Source organism: Cnephaeus nilssonii, assembly GCF_951640355.1.
Source record: "Cnephaeus nilssonii genome assembly, chromosome: 10".
Lineage (NCBI taxonomy): Eukaryota > Metazoa > Chordata > Mammalia > Chiroptera > Vespertilionidae > Cnephaeus > Cnephaeus nilssonii.
In genome coordinates, this window is record NC_137081.1 from 39,831,917 (window position 1) to 39,854,607 (window position 22,691).

The 22,691-nt window shown below is 37.4% G+C and overlaps 1 protein-coding gene across 1 annotated transcript in view; it reads left to right on the top strand.

Annotated features, from left to right (window-relative positions):
* The window catches only part of SESTD1 (SEC14 and spectrin domain containing 1), a 104,179-nt gene that overhangs the window by 69,580 nt on the left and 11,908 nt on the right, over positions 1-22,691 (top strand). Inside the window, exons 8-13 of the mRNA XM_079781749.1 lie at positions 2,470-2,525; positions 4,776-4,987; positions 15,427-15,549; positions 19,042-19,236; positions 19,751-19,865; positions 21,284-21,443. Of these exons, the coding sequence (XP_079637875.1) occupies positions 2,470-2,525; positions 4,776-4,987; positions 15,427-15,549; positions 19,042-19,236; positions 19,751-19,865; positions 21,284-21,443 (861 nt within the window). The remainder of the gene's footprint in view (positions 1-2,469; positions 2,526-4,775; positions 4,988-15,426; positions 15,550-19,041; positions 19,237-19,750; positions 19,866-21,283; positions 21,444-22,691) is intronic.

The following is a 22,691-nucleotide window of genomic DNA, read 5'->3' on the forward strand; positions in this document are numbered from 1 at the left end:
AATAAATGTAATGTGACCTTATTTAAATACATTAGTACTTACATGCCTGGTTTATAGAACTCCTGTAACCTTATAAAGTATGTGATACTCATGAGTTCAACTTGGAGAATTAAGTATTTTATGACACTAGATAAAGTAATTGTTCAGTTGTATTATCTAAATGTAACTACTTAGATAAATCATTTTAATGGGTTTCCATTGAACTTGGTAACCTTCGCAGTTTTCATTTTTCTGTTGGTAGACCAAGTCACTCTCCCAAGGTAAAAAGCATTTCAGGATGCAAATGAACTCTTTCTGATCTCAGTAACAAAGTGGTCACTAGAACAGTAATTTTTCATTAGGAAATTTGAAAGAATCAGTACTCTCGTCTGTCTCTTTTGAATCTGGCCTTACAAATACAATAGAACCTATAAAAAATTCATCTTGATATTCTGTGAATCCAAATATAGTCACATACCAATCAACTGAGATGATAAGAGGGATATGAGAGGGTCATTGTATAACACCAATTCTTGATTAAAACAAAGTAAAAATGTGAAAACAAATGGTTTGAATGTAAATGTCATTAAAGTTAAACATTTAGGAACATTACTAGCCTATTGGTGCATTATAGAAATGTAAAATGTAAATATGTGTCTGTATATATATGCTATGGCTCAGGAATTGAAAACCTCACACAAGTTACTGGATAAAAATTAGCCAAACTTCTATTTCTCAATAGTCTAGCAGAGTAAGTTTGATGTTTCTTAAAGTCCTGTGTCTCAGCATGCTAAAAGGGTGCCTATAGAAAATGAGTTTATAGTCAGAAGGTTTAATGCTGAGAAAGCATTGCAGTAAAAACAAAGTGTTTGTTTCCCTAGAACTTCTTGTGTTTATGTTCCAGTGTCACCCTTTTTTTTTCCATCTAATACTATCTTGTTCAGTTTGGAAATTATTTTGGGAAATGTTGGTTCGCATGAATATATGAAGTATTATATAAATCTAGAGGGCCGGTGCATGACATTCGTGCACTGAGGGGGGGGGGGGGCGGTCTCTTGCCCGGCCTGCGCCCTCTGACAGTCCAGGAGCCCTCAGGGGATGTCCACCTGCCGCCTTAGGCAGACATCCCCCGAGGGGTCCTTAGCGCTGCCGCAGAGGCGGGGGAGGCTCCCGCCACCGCCGCTACATTCACCAGCCATGAGCCCGGCTTCTGGCTGAGCAGCACTCCCCCTGTGGGAGTGTGTTAACCACCCGGAGGCAGCTCCTGCGTTGAGCACCTGCCCCCTGGTGGTCAGTGCGCGTCATAGCAACCAGTCATTCCTCCGTTCGGTTGATTTGCATATTAGGGTTTTATTATATAGGATGTTATATATGTCAGTCTCTCCTAAAGGAACTCAAACTGTATTGCTTAGTCTCTAAAATCCCAGATAGTAAAGTCCTCCCCTTGCAAATTTTTATCACCTTTATGTCAGCCCTCAGAAAGTATCGAGGCTAAATAAGGTCCGAATGCCTAGATCAATTGACAAAAGTGAGAGATTTAGAGCAAGACTTCCTGGTTACAACAGCAGGGTCCTAGGCTTTGATTTGTCATGTACACAATCTTTCACTTATCTTCTACTTCCCAAATGTGTTTTAATAAAGTCCATAGTCCAACTCACATGAAGCATAATTAGTACAGGGAAGAGAGTACAATTGCAGGGGACACACACACACCCACAAATATGAAAATATTTGAAGTTCTCAAAGGTTGCTGTAAGTAAACTTTAGATTGTTGGCAGATGACTACATGCGTTTTTTAATGTTAACATTTCTGGGTTATTACATAGTTAGCAATTTCATTTTGAAACACATATCCAGTGAAAACTACTAAAATGGATTTCTCTGATATATTTGAAATAACATCATAATCCTATATAATAAAAGGCTAATATGCAAATCGATCGAATGGTGGAATGACCGGTCACTATGACACATACTGACCACCAGGGGGCAGACGCTCAATGCAGGAGCTGCCCCTTGGTGGTAAGTGCGCTCCCACAGTGGGAGCGCTGCTCAGCCAGAAGCTGGGCTCACAGCTGGGCTCCGCTGCAGCGCTAAGGATGTCTGACTGACGGCTTAGGCTCGCTCCCCTAAGCCATAGTCGGACATCCCCCAGGGGCTCCCGGACTGCGAGAGGGCGCAGGCTGGGCTGAGGGACCCCCGCCCTCAAGTGCACGAATTTTGTGCACCAGGCCTCTAGTTAATAATAATAAACTATTTTTCTCAGTAGTATATTTTGTGATTTATCACATAGATATGTTTGTGGGGCTGAGTATTTAGTTAACTCTAATGGGTTTCCTAATGCTTTAGAGAAATTATGGTAGAACAGTATTCCTCAGATTTTCATACTTTGGTTGTTCCTGTTTTAATATGTATATATAAAGGATTTTCTTAAATTATATGGGTAGAAATACAGCTTTTAAAAAAAATTACTCTTTTGATGCTTGCCAGGTCTGTGGATTTAAATTTCCTTCCATCAGTTGATCCTGAAACAGTTCTTCAGACAGGTAAGATGAAAAAACATACTGATCAATAATCATCATAATCCAATAAATTAATCATATATTGATTGAGTCATGAAATAAACATTGGTTGAGCATGTGTAGCTGGTCTTTGAATAACATAATTTTGTTAAAATGTTATGAGATGCTGTAGGAACTTAGCTCTTATTTATGTCAATTAGCCTATGGTAAAATTGGTTTGTTATATAGTGTTTTGATTAAGTTGGAGAACTATTGACGATTTAAGTGATGAATTACTCTGTATTATGTGGTAGAAACTTACGGGGAAATTTTTCAAACTGATATTTCATTTAACCGAGCTGTTAATGTACTCTACAATATTGAAAATATTAATAATGATAAATCGTTAAATTATCTCTCCCTTGAAATACTTGGGTTTATTTTCTTATCTGTAAAGTGGAGATAAAAATTTCTATTATATGAGGTTGCTATGAGGATTATTGAAAACTTATTCTAACATTGTAATTGTTTGTGGGTTTTTGTTTTTTTGTATTATTTCATCCTTCTAAAAACCCCTTGAGATAATTAGGATTATTTTCTCTACTTTGTACTTAAGGAAGCCAAGGCTTAGAGATATTAAAAAAACTTGCTCAAGATCAAGTAACTATTAAGGTTTATTACCATAGCACTAAAAATAGGACTAAATCCAGTGCCACTGGCTATACTGTTTTACAGTCATCTACGTAAAAACACTTGGCACCTTGTAATGGTCTTGAACATAGTGTGTGTTCATTGCTGCATGGTATGTACTATATATATAAATTCATAAAAGCCATTATGATCAGAATACATTTATCTTTTTACTTTGACAATTTCCTTAATGTTTTCCTTGTGGATTCCATTTCTGTTAGAGAAGCAGCACCACATAATGATTTCAAAGGCAATACTTGGAAACCAAACTGCTCAAGTCCCAACTCTAATATTACTAGTTGTATAACCTACATAATAAGTTACTTAACTTTTTCATGCCTCAGTTTCCCATCTTAAAATTGGGATGATAACAGTACCTACACTTCACTGGGTTGTGGTAAAGGATAAATGAGATAACATGTAAAGTGCTATGAGAACAGTGCCTGGTACAAGGCAGAATTAGAATTATGATCTATTATTAGAAAATACATTAGAAATAAAATTAAGGTATTATTATTTAAAAGAACTTTAGTGTGTTTTATAATCTGTGAAACAACTAGAGATATTTGGGCTGGAATACAGTATTGCTCTAGGTTTGAAACAATTCCTTGTTTATGTGCCACTAAGTCCTTTATTATATGCTATTTGCTCTTAAAACAGGGAGAGTATAAAATAGAGAAGTTTAGAACAATCTTGGATATTTTTTAGAAATTGGGAATACCTCCAAATCAAATTAAAAGTTTTGTTTCTATATATTAAAAGCCATTTAAATTTAGGACATGTTCCTGAATAAAGGTGAAAACAAAAGAATTTAAATATCTGCATTTTTTTGACCACTAAATAATAGTTGGAATAGTAGTATCCTGGAAAAACAATTTGTTAATTTATTTACTTTTGAAATTGTTAGCATACTTACAGCTTTAGACTTTGCACATCCTGCATTTCTAATTTCTCAGGAATGAGCAGATTTTCTTTATTAGATTGCAGTAATTGAATAACATTGGATATTCTTTGGCTTCTCATGATTCCCACTAATATATTGTGGGGAATCCTATAAATAAAGGTTGTTTATATATTATTTTATACCAATAATAAGGACTTGCTACCTTTACTGCAATCGTACATTTGTTACACCATCAACTTTTCTTTTAGGAGCTATAATTAAGGGTATGGATTAATACTAAAATCATACAACATATTGCTTAGTATTGATTAGTACCATCAGACAGAAATTCCAGAGTGTAATTGTATTCACAGGAAAAGAGGATTGGTTGGTACAGTATTCTGAGCAATGAATCCACCAATAAGATGAATATTATAAATATAGATAAAATATATAAATATGCCATAAAATTACTATACAGTGTTGCATATTTAGAAGATATATTCATGATATATGAAATAGCATATAAATATACTATGTTATGTATATGTACATATATGCAGTTTTCTGTTTCTATATAAATTTTAAAATTACATGTGAGTACTTAAGACCTGGTAGATAGATAGACATAAGGTAGATAGGCTCTAAAAATAAGGGGCTAGAATTGAGAAGAATTGTATTTCTTTATGGATATTAATTATAAGTATCTTTTATCCATAAAGGGCATGAATTGTTATCCGAATTACAGCAGCGTCGATTTAATGGCTCAGATGGAGGAGTGTCATGGTCTCCTATGGATGATGAACTGCTTGCACAGCCACAGGTTATGAAATTATTAGATTCACTGAGAGAGCAATATACCCGTTACCAGGAAGTTTGTAGACAACGTAGTAAGCGTACACAACTAGAAGAGATTCAACAGAAGGTGATGCAGGTAGGTGTCTGATTTGAATATATTTAACTCTTTTTATTTATCAGTGTTGTGTTTTTTAAAAATAATTTCTACTCTGTGACTGATTTTATGCCAGGAATTATTTATAATATATGGAGAACCTTAGACATCATATCAAACTTAACTTTTAAATTATGTATATTTTTACAAATAGTATTTGTATTAAGAATATATTTTTTTCTACAGTGATGACATTGAGCATTCAGTTCACGCTATCAGAATGAACTTCAAAAATAACTAGATGGAAACATCTGTGGTCTCTGCATTCTTATAAACTAGAGGCCCGGTGCACGAAATTCGTGCACGGATATGTGTGGTGTGTGTGTGTGTGTGTGTGTGTGTGTGTCTGTGTGTCTGTGTCTGTCCCTGTCCCTCAGCCCAGCCTGCACCCTCTCTAATCTGGGACCCCTCAAGGGATGTCCAACTGCCCATTTAGGCCCGATCCCACTGGGCAGTCGGACATCCCTCTCACAATCTAGGACTGCTGGCTCCCAACCGCTCGCCTGCCTGCCTGCCTGATTGCCCCTAACCGCTTCTGCCTGCCAGCCTGATCACCCCCATCTGCCCTCTCCTGCTGGCCTGGTCACCCCTAACTGCCCTCCCCTGCCAGCCTGGTTGCCCCTAACTGCCCTCCTCTGCTGGCCTGGTTGCCCCCAACTGCCCTCCCCTGCTGGCCTGGTTGCCCCTAACTCCTCTCCCCTGCAGGCCTGGTCCCCCTCAACTGCCCTCCCCTGCAGGCCTGGTCCCTTCCAACTGCCCTCCCCTGCTGGTCTGATTGCCCACAACTGCCCTCCCCTGCCGGCCATCTTGTGGTGGCCATCTTGTGTCCACATGGGGGTGGCGATCTTTGATCACATGGGGGCGGCCATCTTGTGTGTTGGAGTGACAGTCAATTTGCATATTATTTCTTCATTGGATAGGATAACATTGTATTATTGATAATTTGATTTCTTTTTAATAATTTGTTAGTGCTTTGTTAATTTGAGCATTTAGTTTCTCTATCCGAGTGAAGTGATAAAATGTAATATAAGCAGTTATAATATAAATTTTATTATATGAAACTGATAGAAAATTTTAAGTGTATTTAACATTTATAATTTTTTAGTTCCTTTTATATTTAAAAAATCAATGCCAAGGAAGACATTTCTATTATTTAAACTACATTCTGAATTTTCATGTTGAATTATTAAGAGATAAATCTTAAAATATTTTACTTAAAAACTCAGATTAGAAATGTTTTTTATTACATTTATTAGGTAATTATTTATGAAGTGCTTATTATATAGGATATAAAGGTACACTTGCCTTTTGCTGTCATTACACTTAAGGGGATAGAATGTTAAGTGTCACAGGGGCATGACTGATGTGCTATGGGTATTTATAGGAGAGATTATTCCTTTGGTTGCAGGTAATCTAGGAAAATTTAGTGGAGTAGGTGGAATTTGAGCTTGTCCTCCAAGCATATGTGGGGCATCTTTTAAACCAGGCATCTCCTTTTGGTTTAAAAGAGTTTGACATTTTGTGAAGGATAAAGAACAGCATGAATAAATAATAGCAGAACGAAAGCCCAAGCTCCATTGAAGAAAAAGGAAGCAGTAAAGCATTGTGGGAAATTTTTGGCTTTTGAATCATAGAGCAAAATAGTTCAGAGAGCATGTTCTGAATCCCACTTCTTCTATTTTTTTGGTGTGTGATCATGGCTATATTATTTAGCCACCTGAAACTTCATCTAACTTCCTTTTTTTCTTTTTTCCCTTTCTCTATTTTTCTCCCATAGTTTTTTCATTACTGAAACAAATAATAAGTCCACTTTTGAAGGGTTTGCTGAAAGAACCCAGTACTTGATTAGTGGCAGCTTTTATATATATTTCCATTGAATTAGACTCTAGTCTAGAAGTACACTTTAGTTGTTGGCATACTTTTTCTGTAAAAGGCCAAATAGTGAATGTTTTGGCTTTGTGGGTCAATTTTTCTTGCAGTTATGGCTATTTAACCTGCCCTTGTAATCCGTAGACATTATGTAAATGTATGTATATGTCTGTGCTCCAGTGAAGTTTTATTTACAAAAACAATGGTAGGCCACAATTGGCCTGTAGTTGTTGACCTCTGACCAGATCATCAGGATGTCATGGGTACAAAAGCTTGAAATGAAGGAAGGAGCTGGATCATGAAAGATCTTGAATTCTAGACGAAAGTATTTAGGTTTTATCTCATGATAACCAAACCAAAGATTGCTGAACATAAATTAATTATACTAATATGTAACTTTTTCTGTGTAATATATTTGTAAGTTAAAGATAGCTTGTATTAAATTCAGTTAAAATTAGCCAAGTAGCTTGAGAGTACCGTAGTCCCCTATGTTTGAGGGGGGTATATATCAAGACCCCCAGTGGATGCCTGAAATCACGAAGAATACCTAAATCTGTATATACTATGTTTTTTCTCTATATGTACATACATTTTCACTTAAAGGAAACACTTTATGGCTTCTTTTTGGCCTATCCAAATAGCCAGCATCACTACTCTTGCAATTTGTGGCCACTGTTAAGTAAAATAAGGGTTACTTGGACACAGCACTGTGATACTGTGATAGCCTGATAACTGAGAAGAAGGCTAAGTGATTAATGGGTAGATAGCATATCTAGTATGGATATGTTAGATAGAGGAATGATTCACTTCCTGGCTGGGACAGTGCAAGATTTTATCACACTACTCAGAACAGCATGCAATTTGAACTTATGAATTGTTTATTTCTGAAATTTTTTCATTTAAATGATGGGACTGCAGTAAGGGGGTATCTTGGAATACTGTAATGATGGAATAACAGTGGTATACAAATCACCCAGGTAATCTGGATTCACTCTCTTCTACCACTTTCAAGTTGGGAATGAACTGTAACCACTCAATGCTGTAGCTTCCTTCTTAGTAAACTGAGCATAACAATAACAGTAATAATATGACCCACTTAATACAGTGTCACAAGGATTAAAAAAGATAATTGTAATAATAAAATGTATAGTGTTTGGCACATAATGAGTTTTCTATTAATGTCAATTATTTGCTCACTCATTCAAATGTGAATGTGTATATTAGTGTGACACTGTGGTGGTGGAATACAATGGTGAGTAAAACAGACAAAGTTCCCACCTTTACAGAGCATAATCCTATATAATAAAAGCATAATATGCAAATCAACCAACCGGTCGCTATGACACACACTGACCACCAGGAGGCAGACACTCAATGCAGGAGCTGCGCCCTGGTGGTCAGTGCGCTCCCACAGGGGGAGCGCCGCTCAGCCAGAAGCTGGGCTCATTGCTGGTGAATGCAGTGGCAGTGGCGGGAGTCTCTCCCGCCTCCACTGCAGGCGGGCAGTAAGGAGTGAGGGGGTCCTGGACTGCGAGAGCACTAGACTGCAAGAGGGATGTCTGACTGCCGGCTTAGGCCTGATCCCTGGGGGGATCGGGCCTAAGTTGGCAGGCGGACATCCCCTGAGGGGTCCCAGACTACAAGAGGGTGCAGGCCTCCCCTCCCCCAATGCACGAATCTCTTACATCAGGCCTCTAGTTAGATAATAACACGAACAGTTGTAAAATTGCAACTATAAAGGAGAGTGGTGGGAGTAAGGGTGAGAAAGAACATATAGATATGAATCATTTTTATGGCTTGCAAAACTTAATGGATGGTAGTGATGTCCAATTATGTTTGGATTTAAGTGTAGGTGGAAAAGGGTGTAGAGAATCATGATATTGGGTTTAAATATGTTGAATTTGAGGTGACTTTGAGATATCTAAGCAAAATGTAGAAGGGTATTCCCAAACAGGTCCAGAAATCAGAGAAGTCTGGGCTGGTGACATACTTGTTTATTATTTGTATATGAATGATAATCAAAGGCAATGATATGGATGAGAATTGCCCAAGTAAAGAGCTGAGAGAACGTGAGAAGTGGGCTTGTTAACTAAGCTAAGAGAAACTCCAGCATGCAATGAGAAGGCAGTGAATGATTGGCCAGAGATGAAGAAGAGAAGTGTGAAGAGGAAGCCAAGGGAAGAAAGCACTTCAGGAAAGGATTTGGGAACCCTGTCAAATGCTGCTGAAAGACTGAAAAAGAGTAAGACTTCACATGTTGGTTAGAATGTACAAGATGGAGGTAATTGGTGAACCCAGGGCATGAATGGCATGGCCAGAAGCACATTGACATGAATTCAGGAATGAGCAAGGTGTGATGAGGGACACTGAGTGCAGAAGACTCTGAGAACTTTGTGTTTGAAGGAAAGATGAGCAATAGACCAGTCCCTTAAGTGGTAGAAAAGAGGTTGCATTAGCTTGCGAGGGCTGCTGCAATGAAGTGCTGCGTACTGGGCGCTTACACAACAGAAATATTTTCTCAGTTCTGGAGGCTAAAAGTCCAAGATCCTGGTGTTAGCAGGGTTGATTCTTCTGAGGACAGTGAGGGAAGGATCTGTTCTAGGTCTCTTCGTGGCTTGTCGATGACCATCTTCTCCCTGTATCTTCATATCATTTTCCTCTTTATCTGTGTCCACATTTCCTCTCCTTTTAAGGACACCTGTCATTAGATTACGACCCATCCTAATAACCTCATTTTAACTTAATTGTTTCTTTAAAGGCCCTATCTTTAAATAAATATGGTTACATTCTGAATGACTGAGGTAACGTTAGAACCATACAGATTGGGGGGGGGGGGGGCAGAATTCAGCTTAATAGGGGTTAATTGTAGTGTTGTGTTTTTTTTTTAATTAATACTATAGAAACTGTAAGAGGTTTAAAGCCTAGTGGGATTTATCAGTTTGGAGAGAGGAGTTGAATATACAAAAGAGAAAAAATAATTAATAGTATCAAGTTCCTGACAAGATGGAAGTGAATGAACTCAAAAACAGTTGAAGGGATTAGCTTTAGAATGAAGAGGGAGAACTCCCCCATTGTAACAGGAGGGATGATGAGTGGGATGAATCTGGTGGTGCTTTCATGTATAAGAGGCATCAGGAAGATGGAGTTCCTGTGTGATGTGTTCTCTTTTTTTGTAAAGTCAGTGGCAAAGATCGTCTGCTTAGTGATGTAGGTTGGAGGCAGGGAAGTGGGGGTGTTGAAGAGGAATAGAGGTTTAAATGAAGTGAAGATGATTCAGAAATTTTTTTGTGGGGATTGGAAGAGTAAAATTACTCCAGAAGTGTGGTTCTATTTTCAGATAGTGTTAATATTGAATTTATGGGGGACCGTTTCTGGCCTGCTGTATGACCCTACCTATTTGTGGCTGGCTATTGAGATAGAGCACAGAGATAGGATTCATCCAGCATTTGTGCTTTGTGACGTGGCAGATCAATGGGTAGGATAAAAAGAGGGGCAAAGGAGTTAATGTATTGCCAAATGGCATTTTTGAAATATTGGACCAGGTCAAGTGGATAAAAAATAAACTAAAGAAGGGTGATGATGATAATATTCATAATGATGCTGATGATGGAAGCAAGATTATTGTTAAAAACAAACTTCATTACAATTCAGTTTTTTGAACATTACATGTAGATTGGTTAGAACATTAATATTCATCATCTAATGGTCCTGCAGTTTTTCACAGGTCACATTTTAGGGAAATCTATTTCCCTTGTCAAAATAATTACTTAAATTTAACTACATAGTAACATATATTGGTCATGTCAGCACACACAGAGCATAAACATAATGTCTTCAAGTCTTGCAAATTTGAGGAAAATGAAAATTATTTTGTTATACGAAGATAATCATAAAGTTGACTACCTGCTTTTATGTTAAATTAGTGAAAATTGAATTTTTCCAAATTTCTTTGTTGACTTATCCCTGAAAACATAATGAAATAGTAATCAATAGCTCTAATAAAGAAACTACCTAATAGTGTTAACCGTTACAGTTACCAGTCACTTATTCCCAACTGATCATACTGGTAGCATCAGACTTCATGTGTTATGCAGAGGCTCTCCATGCTGCTGCTACATATAAAAATTAGACTTCACATACTTCTAGGTAGGAGACAATCCCACTTCACAGAAATATACTATCATGATTCTCATTTATTGCAGCAGTAATTATTGCCAGCATTGCAAATGTTATTTCTAGAGTCATCCATGTGCTTTTTCCTGTTTGTAGAAAGGAACCATAGAGGCAAAATAGGATACATTACGAGTTGCATATGGATATAGCTGGAGGCTATGTACCCAGTTCCTCATATTCTTTCTCCGGGTCAGTTGCTTGACATTTGCTTGATATGCCCTTTGCATGATGTGACCTCACATACTTCCAGATACTCTCTCATACATTCTTTAGAAATTAGCCTGGTCATGAAAGAATGTGGACACTCACATTCATTTTTGACCTTTGCATATATTTGTCATGGTAAATTTTAAGAACACATCTCCAATCCAAGGTTTTTATTTTGCATATACATATAACCATTTAACAAGTCACACTGATATAGATTGGGCATGGAACTGCTTTTGCAGTAAGTTAATATTCAGATTGACTGAGCAAGATGCCCTGATTGAACTTATTTTATAACCTAGTTTGGTAAAGCATCATTGTTAATGCATTTAAATAAATTTGTTTACTGGGGCATCAATCTCAGTTTGCATCATTTTTATTAGAAATAGTCATACAGTTACTGATGTTGCATCCTAAGGGAAATTTTAGTATACATTAAAACTAGTAACTGGCTTGTTGTGTTTTTTGTTTTTTGTTTTTTTTTCCAAGATGCCTTTGCTCTTTGAAAGTTCCATGTCAGTGAATTGTTTTCCCCTACTTACCATGATTTATGCATGGTAACCTGCTTCTTTTGTTTCTAGCATATTCTAAAAGCTAAGTTGAAATGTTTAAATAATACCTTCAATTTTTAAAAGTAATGTATAATACATGATTAATTCGTTAAATATTTTTGAGATGCTTTTATTCCATCTTTATTTTTAGAATTTAGACATTTCTAGTGAAATAATTGATTATATTAATTGCTGAAAGCTATTTTATGTCTATTGCAATATCCCATATTTGTATTACATAGTAATAAATGAGAACAATACAGATTTAGAAAAAATGTTATATATAACTAGAAAATGCTGCATATATCCTATATAATAAAAGTCTAATATGCTAAGTGTCCGGTCATCCGTTCAACCAATCAAAGTATACTATGCTAATAATATGCTAAGGTCACTCAACCGCTCGCTATGATGTGCACTGACCACCAGGGGCCGGACAGTTGACCGGTCAACCAGTTGCTATGACGTACACTGACCACCAGGGAGCAGACGCTCTGACCAGTAGGTTAGCTTGCTGCTGGGGTCCGGCTGATCAGGACTGAGTGAGACGGGCCAGACATGCCCTGGAGCCCTCCCGTGGTCCCTCCCCAGCTGGCCAACCTCCCGCGTCCCTCCTTGACCCCGATCATGCACTGGTGGGGTTCCTTGGCCTGGCCTGTGCCCTCTTGCAATCCGGGACCCCTCGGAGAGCTGGTTTCAGCCCAATCCCGCTCAATGAAGGAGCTACCCCATGGTGGTCAGCGTGCTCCCACAGAGGGAGTGCCGCTCAGCCAGAAGCCAGGCTCATGGCTGGCGAGCACAGTGGCGGTGGCCAGAGCCTCTCCTAAGCTGGGAGTTGGACATCCCCTGAGGGCTCCTGGACTGCGAGAGGGTGCAGGCTGGGCTGCAGGGACTCCCTCCCCCGGCCCCTCAGTGCACGAATCTCGTGCACCAGGCCTCTAAGTATATATATAAAATGCTAAATATAAAAATGTTATATATGTAATGTTCATCATGGAATTACTTAGAATTGGTGGAAATTGGAAACATTCTACATGCTTAGCAATAGAAAATTGGGGTCTTGAAATCAGTTATTTGAGGCAGTACATTACTTACATCGCTCTTCATAAGGATGGATAGGTTGATTGGTTGGTTGCTTGCTTGGACAGAAGTGTGAGAGGGAGGGAGGAAGGCAGGCAGGTAAGGAAGTCATCCTTAAAAAAGGTTTGCAAGCATTTAAAATGACAACTGTAGCCCCATGAAAAATCATACTATATAACAAAGAGATAATATGCAAATTGACCCTCACTCCGTCACACCTTCACAAGATGGCTGTGTTCACAACGGAGGCAGGGTTTCCGTAATGAGCCGTAATAAGCAATCAGCAGGGACCTGAGACTGCGTGGCACTGGGGCCAGGAACTGAGGCTGCACCCCCTCCCCCCCCCCCCCCCGCCCAGTGGGGCTTGACGGGGGACCTCAGGTCGTGCCCCCACCCACCCAGCAGGGCTTGACGGGGGTGGGGCCGGCCAGGTCTGGATCTCGCCCATTGGGGGTGGGGCTGGCCGGGTCTGGGTTTCATGCAATTTTGAGGTGCACATGGGTGGGCAGGGACTTGACTCTGGATCCTGCGGTGTGCCCCAGACTCTGATTGGAGGAAGATTTTCATATACATTTTACTAATTTTCTTTCATCTCTGACACTTCTACTATAGAGAAAGGGCAAATAGCAATATTAAAATATTTCCTCTAATTAACTCCCTTTTAATGAGCACGGATTTTGTGCACCGGGCCACTAGTTATAGTATAATTTAATGTTAAGTGGAAAACAGGATAGAAATTACTTTGAGAATTGGCTGTGGCACTTAAATCTGGAGCATTATATGAAAACACTATGCATATAAAAAATTAACGGAAGGAAATATACTAGTACATGATTTTTTTCCTATAGTGTGGCACATTTTTAAAAATAAGAAGGATGAAAGTTTATTAAAAAATTACATGAGCTGTTAGATTTTAAAATGAATGTGTTTCAACCTAGTAGTAACAGAAATGCACTATGGGTCTGTGATACTTTGTTATAAAGTTCTAAGGTAAATCTATCTATCTATTGCATCTATAATATCATGCTTCAGAGACACCCTTATTCATTTCTTGGGAGCTGTCCTAAGTTTAGATTTAGGGCATAACCATACATCTATTGTTGAATTCCTTATTCTAATTTAATAACAGATAAATCTTGATAATATTATTTTTTTCTTTAAAATTACTTCACTGTGTCTTTGTGGATTCAGAGTATTTATGTTTGTGGTTAAAGAGTTAACAGAACCCTTTTTTCTTCTGCATGAAAATTTTATCTTTGCTTAACTATCTAGCTCTGGTACCCTGAAAACCTGATAAAGACTTGGAATGTCAAGTATGTTACTAGACAACATTGCTTATAATAAAAAATATTCTGGATGGCCCTGGCCCGGTAGCTCAGTTGATTCGAGTGTTGTCCTGATACTCTAAGGTTGTGGGTTCAATCCCCTGTCAGGGTACATATAAGAATCAACCAATGAATGAATGAATAAATGGAACAACAAATCGATGTTTCTTTCTCTCCCTCTCTTTCTCCCTCTCCCTTAAATCAGTAATTAAAAATTTTAAAAAAATTCTGAATCTGGATTGGGAAAACTACCAATACTTTATGGAACACTTAATTTTGGGCATCCTTGAGTTCATTGACTTCTATAACAGGCATGACCCTGTGGGGTATGAAGTTTTTCTTCTGTATCTGCCCCAGATATATCTCATCTTCTTACACCTGAACTCTTGGACTGCTGCAGGGACTCAGCCGAAGAGAATTCCCCAATCCTGCTGTTTTGGCAAACTAGTCCCCACCCTACGTCCTTCTGAGTAGATCAGTGTCATTGCAACTTAAAATGACCTTGTATGTCTGAATGATTTGTTGATCCTAAGATCCCTAGAGTGTATTGTAGTGGTATAATTCTACAGTTAGTTTTTTAAAAGTATATTTTTTTATTGATTTCAGAGAGGGGGAGAGAGAGAAACATCAATGTTGAGAATCACTGATAGGCTGCCTCCTGCATCCCCCACACTGGGGATGGAGCCTACAATCTACACATATGCCCTTTCCGGCATGGCTGGGCTCTACAGTTAGTTTTTAATTTTCTTTTCAAAGTAAGAAAAATAGTATTTTAATTTTATATTAGTTAATTCATTCAGTTTTATCAATGCCTTGGGAAGAATATTAGACAGGACACATAGCTTTTAGACCTAGTTTTTCAATAATGGATTATGTTACCTTGGACAAGTCACTTAGTCTCTCTGAAACACAGTTTTCTTAAAGTGTTAGATAATGTGACCAATATCATATCTGATTTCCCTTCCAACTCTAAACCCCATAGTTCTCTGAAGTTCTTATTATAAGTTAATTTTTAATCCTCTTATTTTTGTCAGAACCTTCTAGATTTCTCTGATCCTGGCAGATGATCAGAATGAATATGAACGGCCTATGCATTAGAATTTAAGGAATTTAGATGAAAAATACTGGAGGAACTTTGGGAAGGGAAAACCAATGAGAATGAAAGCTTGAAGAGCTTTTAATTACTTTAAAATTTCATCTCAACTCCCTTTTATAGGTTGTGAACTGGCTTGAAGGACCAGGATCAGAACAACTTAGAGCCCAGTGGGGGATTGGAGATTCCATTCGGGCTTCGCAGGCCCTACAACAGAAGCACGAAGAGATCGAGAGCCAGCACAGTGTGAGAGACTTTTCTTCCTCTGCATGTTACAATGCTATTCTTAATGTGCTAATTAGTAGCATGTGTGATGCTAAGTGATAGGTTGCTATAAACTTCGGTATAGGAGCATAAACATATAGTATGTTTACTGTTTAGAGGCCATAAAGGACATTTTGACCACTTGGTACATATTCATTTGAAGTTTGGCTGTGGTTTTTATCTCCAGTACCGTTTAATAACATATTTTTATAGAGACACAATTCATGTGACAGAAACTACAGTGACAGAAGAAAGAATGATAGTATAAAAATAGGACTTTCATCTATAGTCCCTGAGATAGAAACTGTGATTCTTAAGGTCATGAGTTGATAATTATTGAAGCTGCATGGTGCATGGGGTTTCATTGTAGAGTTTACTCTTGAACAGTGAGGGGCTTAGGGGCATGGACCCCCCCGCTTCCCCTCCCTTACTGTTGAAAATCCGCATGTAACTTTAACCCCACCAAAATTTACTAATTGTCTACTGTTGACTGGAAACCTTACCAATAACATCGATTAACACATTTTTTATATATGTATTAGTATTGTATTACAATAAAGTAAGCTAGAGAAAAGAAAATGTTTATTAAGAAAATCTTAAGAGAAAATACACTTACAGTATTTATTGAAAAAAAATACATGTATAAGTGGACCCATGCAATTCAAACCCTGTGTTGTTGAAGGACCAGCTACTTTCTACTTTTGAATAGATTTGAAATTTTTCATTCTAAAAGGTTTGCAAAAGAGAATTGCACCATTTTAACCAATAGATGGCACTGCATTTCACCTTGAGAATAGGTTGATGCCGGATGAATATATTAGCTTATGATGAGATAATCTAATATTTTATTAAAAGCTTTCTTTTCTCTTTGTAAATAAAAGTGAACACTTTAAAACATATATTGGAATTGTCCAAGTCTTATGAAAGTCAAATTTCTAATATATTGATTGGTTAATAGGAGTAGAATTTGAAGAAACTTTTAACATACCATTTTTGTATTAAAACACTTTGTCAAGTATTAAGTTTTAGATTCTTCCTAAAAGTATAATTCACAAATAATGCTAAAAATAAATTTATTAGCTGAGAATTGATTTATATTTTTTTAAAAGATCACTGTCTATTGTATGGAGAACAGGGAGTAGAGACAAAAAATGAAATAGGAAGGCAGGAGGCTAACAGAATGGAGGCAGTATAATTAATGAGAAATTGTCAGATTCATGGGTTAAGCCAGCAAGACTTGCTCTTGGAAGAAGAATCATATGTTTGGCTTTAGCAACTATTAAGTGGGGAAGACTGGGAGAGAAGAAGGTTGGGAGGCTGGAAACCAGTATCTTTGGGGACAAGTTACGTCTTGGATATCTGAAAGTTACCTGAATGAAGATCGTTAGTAGACAGTTGGGTATCAGTGTGTACAGTTCAGGAGTGGGGTCAGGCTTTGGGAGTTATAAGCCTATTGGTGTTATTTAAAGGCATGGGACTATATGAAATCATCTAAACCCGATGAGTATTGATTTAGAAGCAAAAAGCCTTTGGACAGCCATGTCACTCCTAAATTTAAAGGGCAAGAGAGGAAGGAGAGCCTGTGGAGGAGGCCAAAAGGAGCTGTGTGTCTCAGGAAGTGAGAAAAAGGCATTTAAAGGAGGAGGAATTGGTTGTCTTTGTCAAATGCAGCTGAGAAGTCCAGTAAGATAGACTGATAATTTGACAAGAGTGGGAAGTACAAAATTCTGATCAGAGTAGATTATAGGGAACTTCTTTCAGGGGGATTTGTGAATTTTTTATTATTTATTTGTTTTTTAAAATTTATTTCTTTATTGATTTCAGAGAGGAAGAGAATAGAAACATCAATGATGAGAGAGAATCATTGATAGGCTGCCTCCTGCACACCTCCCACTGGGGACCGAGCCCGCAACCCAAGCATGTGCCCTTGGCTGGAATCGAACCTGGGACCTTTCAGTCCGCAAGCTGACGCTCTATCCACAGAGCCAAGCTGGCTAGGGCGATTTGTGAATTTTTTAAATGGAGCTTTCTATATAATAAAATGCACATATTTTGAGTGTATGTTTTGTTTTTTAACATAAGATATGTTATTTGTATGCTAATGGAAGTAATGTAATTGAAAAAGAAGATGATGGTGGGAAACAGAGAAAGAAGATAATTAATTCCAAGAGCAAAGCCTTGTAAAGGCAGCAGAGGATAGCATATAGCACACAAGTGAAGTGGCTGGCTTTATAAGCAGAGATAGTTCATTCGTTATTACAGTTGGAAGAGCAAAGTATAAGGTTACAGGGAAGGTCATAGATTTGTTGATGAGATGAGAGAGTTCTCATCTGATTGCTGCCTCGTGAATTAAGAAGTTAGATTTTTGGTTTAGAGTAAAGAGATGCAAAGGAAGTTGGAGATTTAAGGAGTTAAAAAAGATAGTCATGAGAATGGGAAAGTGAATTGACTAGAGAAATGTAATAGAATTGCTAAAGGCCCATTTAGTAATAACTTTTAAAAGATACCTATCCATATATTTTTTATTTAGCCATATTAAGCTTCTCTCCTGGAGGTACAGTAGTCAAGGACAGCAGGTCTGAGGTTTGACAGGTGAATCTGAGGGAAGAAAGGGGAGTCCTCTGGTCAGAGAGAGAAGTGAGGACACAAGGCTCTTGAGTGCTGGACAGTGAAACATACTGAGGTGAGCAGATTGGTAGACCCTATAGGTTTGTGGGCATGAGCATTCTAAAGGATGTGATTTGGAGAGTCAGTAGCTGGTGGTCAGAGAATGGGATTCTGTAAATTGAGATTTGGGGAGCTGTGATATAATGACAGGATTTTATGTCTATTTGAGTGGGTAGCTGAGGCCAGATGAGGACAGAATAGTTGGAAATGAAGGAGGGAGTCAAGGAACTGGGAGTTCAGTGTTGGGTAAATGCCTACGTGGTGGAAGTCAGTAAGAAAGCTGACGCTGAGAGGAGTGCAGTGACCATTCCTAAACTCCCTGGATGAGGGCATGCGACAGGAAAGGTTGGAAAGATGTAATCTGACAGCAGGCACTTCAGAGGAGACTGAGAGAAGAGGGAGAAGAAATGGTCTGGAAATAATAATGGGGCCTGAGGCAGCCATCCCTCCACTCCACCTCCAGGATTGTGGTATGTCAACTGTGAAAACAAAAACAGCAATTCGTTAGGAGGGCTGCAGGGCTAACTGCTTTTTCTGAGGGTGGACAGGTGTCATGTAAAGCAAGAAAGAGAAGGAAACAGAGGCCAGGATGAGGCTCTAGAAGATTTTGTTCTTGTCAGGAGTGAGTTCCAGGGATTGCAGTGGAAGGATTTGGGGATTGGGGACTTTTCTTCTTAATTTAAATGATTTTGCCTAAGAAAATTCTTTTGTTTATTACTTAGTATATATGGAGAAATTATAAAATGTCATGTAGGTTTCCATAAACTAATTTTATCCTTAATTTACTTTACAATGTCTCTATTATAGGAATGGTTCGCAGTGTATGTGGAACTTAATCAACAAATTGCAGCACTCTTAAATGCTGGGGATGAGGAAGATCTTGTGGAGCTGAAGTCCCTGCAGCAACAACTTAGTGATGTTTGCTATCGACAGGCCAGTCAACTGGAATTTAGGCAAAATCTCTTACAAGCAGCCCTTGAATTTCATGGGGTTGCCCAAGATGTAAGTATCTACTCTTACTGCTTTTCTTCTCTTCAAATGATCTGAATACTTATCTGCACATAATTTTTGCAGGTTTGCATGTCTCCTAATTATTTTCTTGGAACAGTAAAATAATGTACTGGTGGGGGAAATGAGATAAAATCTTTGATTTTTTAAGTCAATCTGCATGCTCCTAAACCTTTTTTGTCTACATAGTGTGTCCCAACTAGTAGATACATTTTGTTTTTATTGTTTCTCAATGTTTATGCTTTATAACATAGAATGAAATGGAAGTTTCAGTACTTTTGTACATTCTGCTGACCTGGATATATTTCTTTGTCTTCCTGGTGCATGCATCTGTGTGTTCTGTCTTCCAGATAACATGTATTCTAATTATTCGTTCTTGTCTTTTAACAGCATAGTCTTTTTTCAAGTATAATTGTGATAACCTCATTAGATATAAACCTCATTAACCATTAAACACTTTAGATGCTGATTACATCAGGGTTATCTCTTTGGTGTCCCTCTGCTTTAGTTGTCTCAGCAGTTGGATGGCTTATTAGGGATGTTGTGCGTAGATGTAGCACCAGCTGATGGAGCATCGATTCAGCAAACTTTAAAACTGCTTGAAGAGAAGCTGAAAAGTGTTGGTAAGCAGATTTTAAAAATGCTGAAACATAAGGGTTCTTTTAAAAAAATATTACCATGGTTACACAAGTCAGCATATACTGAATTAATAATTATTTACAGGAAAAATGGCTATAAAAAAGGTTTTCTTTTGAAGGATATAATTTATGCTAAAATTTTTATTTACTTTTTTATTGTTGGTCAATCACTTCCTTCATTGGACCGTTAGCTTTTCTTATATACCCAGCTATATCTACAGGTGCTATGTCTTGCATATCCTATGAACAGTTATTTGTAGTGCATGCATAAACTGTAATTAGCTGTGAAGTGTTCTGTGGTAAACCCTGTATGCCCCAAACTGTTGTTTTATGCAATGATTTTTGTTGTTGCTATATCCTAACCTGTAAAAACATACTTGGTTTGGTTCTGTGAATTTGTTTCTCCAAAATGGAAATATTGCCAAGATTACATACTCTCTAAGGGGAGGTTGATCCAATCTCATTAAGCTAGTTCTCTCACTTGTCATTAAGGCCTTTAAAAATCTAGTAGAGTGATAAATACAGTGACTTTCCCTAGAGGTAGACAGTAGATGCAAAAATGGAAAGTGGGGATGGGTTGAGGGGGCAGGAGGACAAAGGTGATGTAGGAGAAGCAGCAGAAACCGAGGGCAGAGATTTAATAGAAAATGGTAACACGTGATTAGACCAAATTAATTAATTTTTTAAAAGGACTTGAAGGAATGGGTTTGAAAAATCATGTTTGTATTGGCATTTTACTTGCTTGAGCCTTTGTTATTTTAGCAAATGATATGCATAATACACATGTAGTATTTAATATGCCAAATGAAATTTATTTGAAAATGTCAGAAAATTTCTTGAGCCACACTTTTAGAAAAGAAAAGAAATTCCTGTATATTTGGAGTGTTGCAAACATCCTAAGTGTTGCTTCTTGTTGGGTATAAACTAGGTAGTACCTGTACTCAGAATGTTTAGCATCCTTTAAAATTGCTTCAGTGATTTGAAGTCTTGCAACTCATACCTTTTTTTGAACAAAACATTTATTTGCCTTGTTCTAAAAAAAAAAAATTGGACTATGTAAAAGCAGAAAGGAAAAAATTGAAAACTCTTACTCATCAAAAGAGTAATTCTCTCATTTACTGCTTTCAGTTTTAAAAATTAATTATTATCTACGGAAATTAGCCTTTTGGAAATTCTCTTTAAGGACAATTTGGTATTGGGAGGGTGGGGGGAGAATTTCAGTCTGAGTTGCATTTAAAGGGGTTTTATTGCTCGAAATGTTCAGAGGACTCCATCCAAGGATAGTTTAATATACAAACTGTTTTACTTGGAATTCATGTGCAGTATCTGCTGCAAGGGTTTACTTGAGGGAGGGGAGGCACCTCCTTTGTTTAAGAAATTAAATCTAGCAACTTTTGTTTTAGATGTAGGATTGCAAGGTTTGCGTGAAAAAGGTCAAGGTCTTCTGGATCAGATCTCCAATCAGGCATCCTGGGCATATGGAAAGGATGTAACCATTGAAAATAAAGAAAATGTGGACCACATACAAGGAGTGATGGAAGATATGCAGCTTAGGAAACAAAGGCAAAGTTTGACTACTAATGTTAATTTTTGCTAAGACAACATATTAATTAAAATGAAAAGTGATATAATTTATATTTTTTATTCAAACTAAAAGTTTTTACCTGTTTATATAGTAGACATGTAGTAAGTTTTTTTTGTGACTGTACTAATTATTGTATGTAATTATACCAACACATAATGGCAATTTGTTCAATTAACAAATGGGTACCTTTTCCTTTTTACTCAGTAGTAAAAATTTTGATTACACTCCAATAGTTTTTATTCCTATCCCCAGTGTAGCTTCTGACTCTTTGGCTTTTAAGAAAACCCTTTTTGGAGAATTTTGCTTTTCAATTTTCATTGGTTTAGTTGGTGTTAAATGTCTTCTAAACTGATATGTTTCTTCATCTAAACTTCTTACTAACAAATTATCATACATCCATTGTTCTCATATTTGCTGTGAAAGGATTAGACTATAGATTAATGTTTTTTAAAGTAAGATGATAGGTAAGATGGGTAAGGGTAAGATGATGTTTAGTTTCATTTGATACAGAATTAGGAATTTTAAGGCTTCTTTGAAAACTCAACTTGCAATAGCAACTGCAAATTGTAGTTGTCCCTGTGTGCATCCAGGGACCATTGGTTCCAGGACCCCCACAGATAGGAAAATTTACGGATGCTCAAATCCTTTCTCTAAAGTGGTATTGTATTTGCATATAACCTAACCACATCCTCCTGTATACTTTAAAGCATCTCTGTATTACTTATAATACCTAATACAATGTAAATGGTAGGTAAATAGTTGTTATACTCTATTATTTAGGGAATAATAACCAGAAAAAAAGTCTGTACATGTTCAGTACGGATGCAGCTGTCATAGATTTTACTACATAGTATACATCAGCATCAATGTAAGATATTTTTTTGTGAATATTTTCATGTTAAACTGTGCACCTTACACTTCTCTATTTTTTCTGAACCTGTCAAAATATGACAAATGCTTTTCAATTTACAGAGCACTTCATGAAAACCAATGAGTGAGGGCATTAAAATAGGTTCTTCATCCCTAATAAATCACCATAATTTTCACTACATAGTCACGTAAGCAACTACATAACTTTTTCTGAATATTTTCAATCCATGGTTGGTGAATTCATGGATGCAGAACTCACAGATAATGGAGGGCCAATGTATTTCGAACTGTACGTAGGTTAATCTAATCCATCTAGAAATTTTTGTACACCTAGAAATTTTAAAGTCAAGAAAACC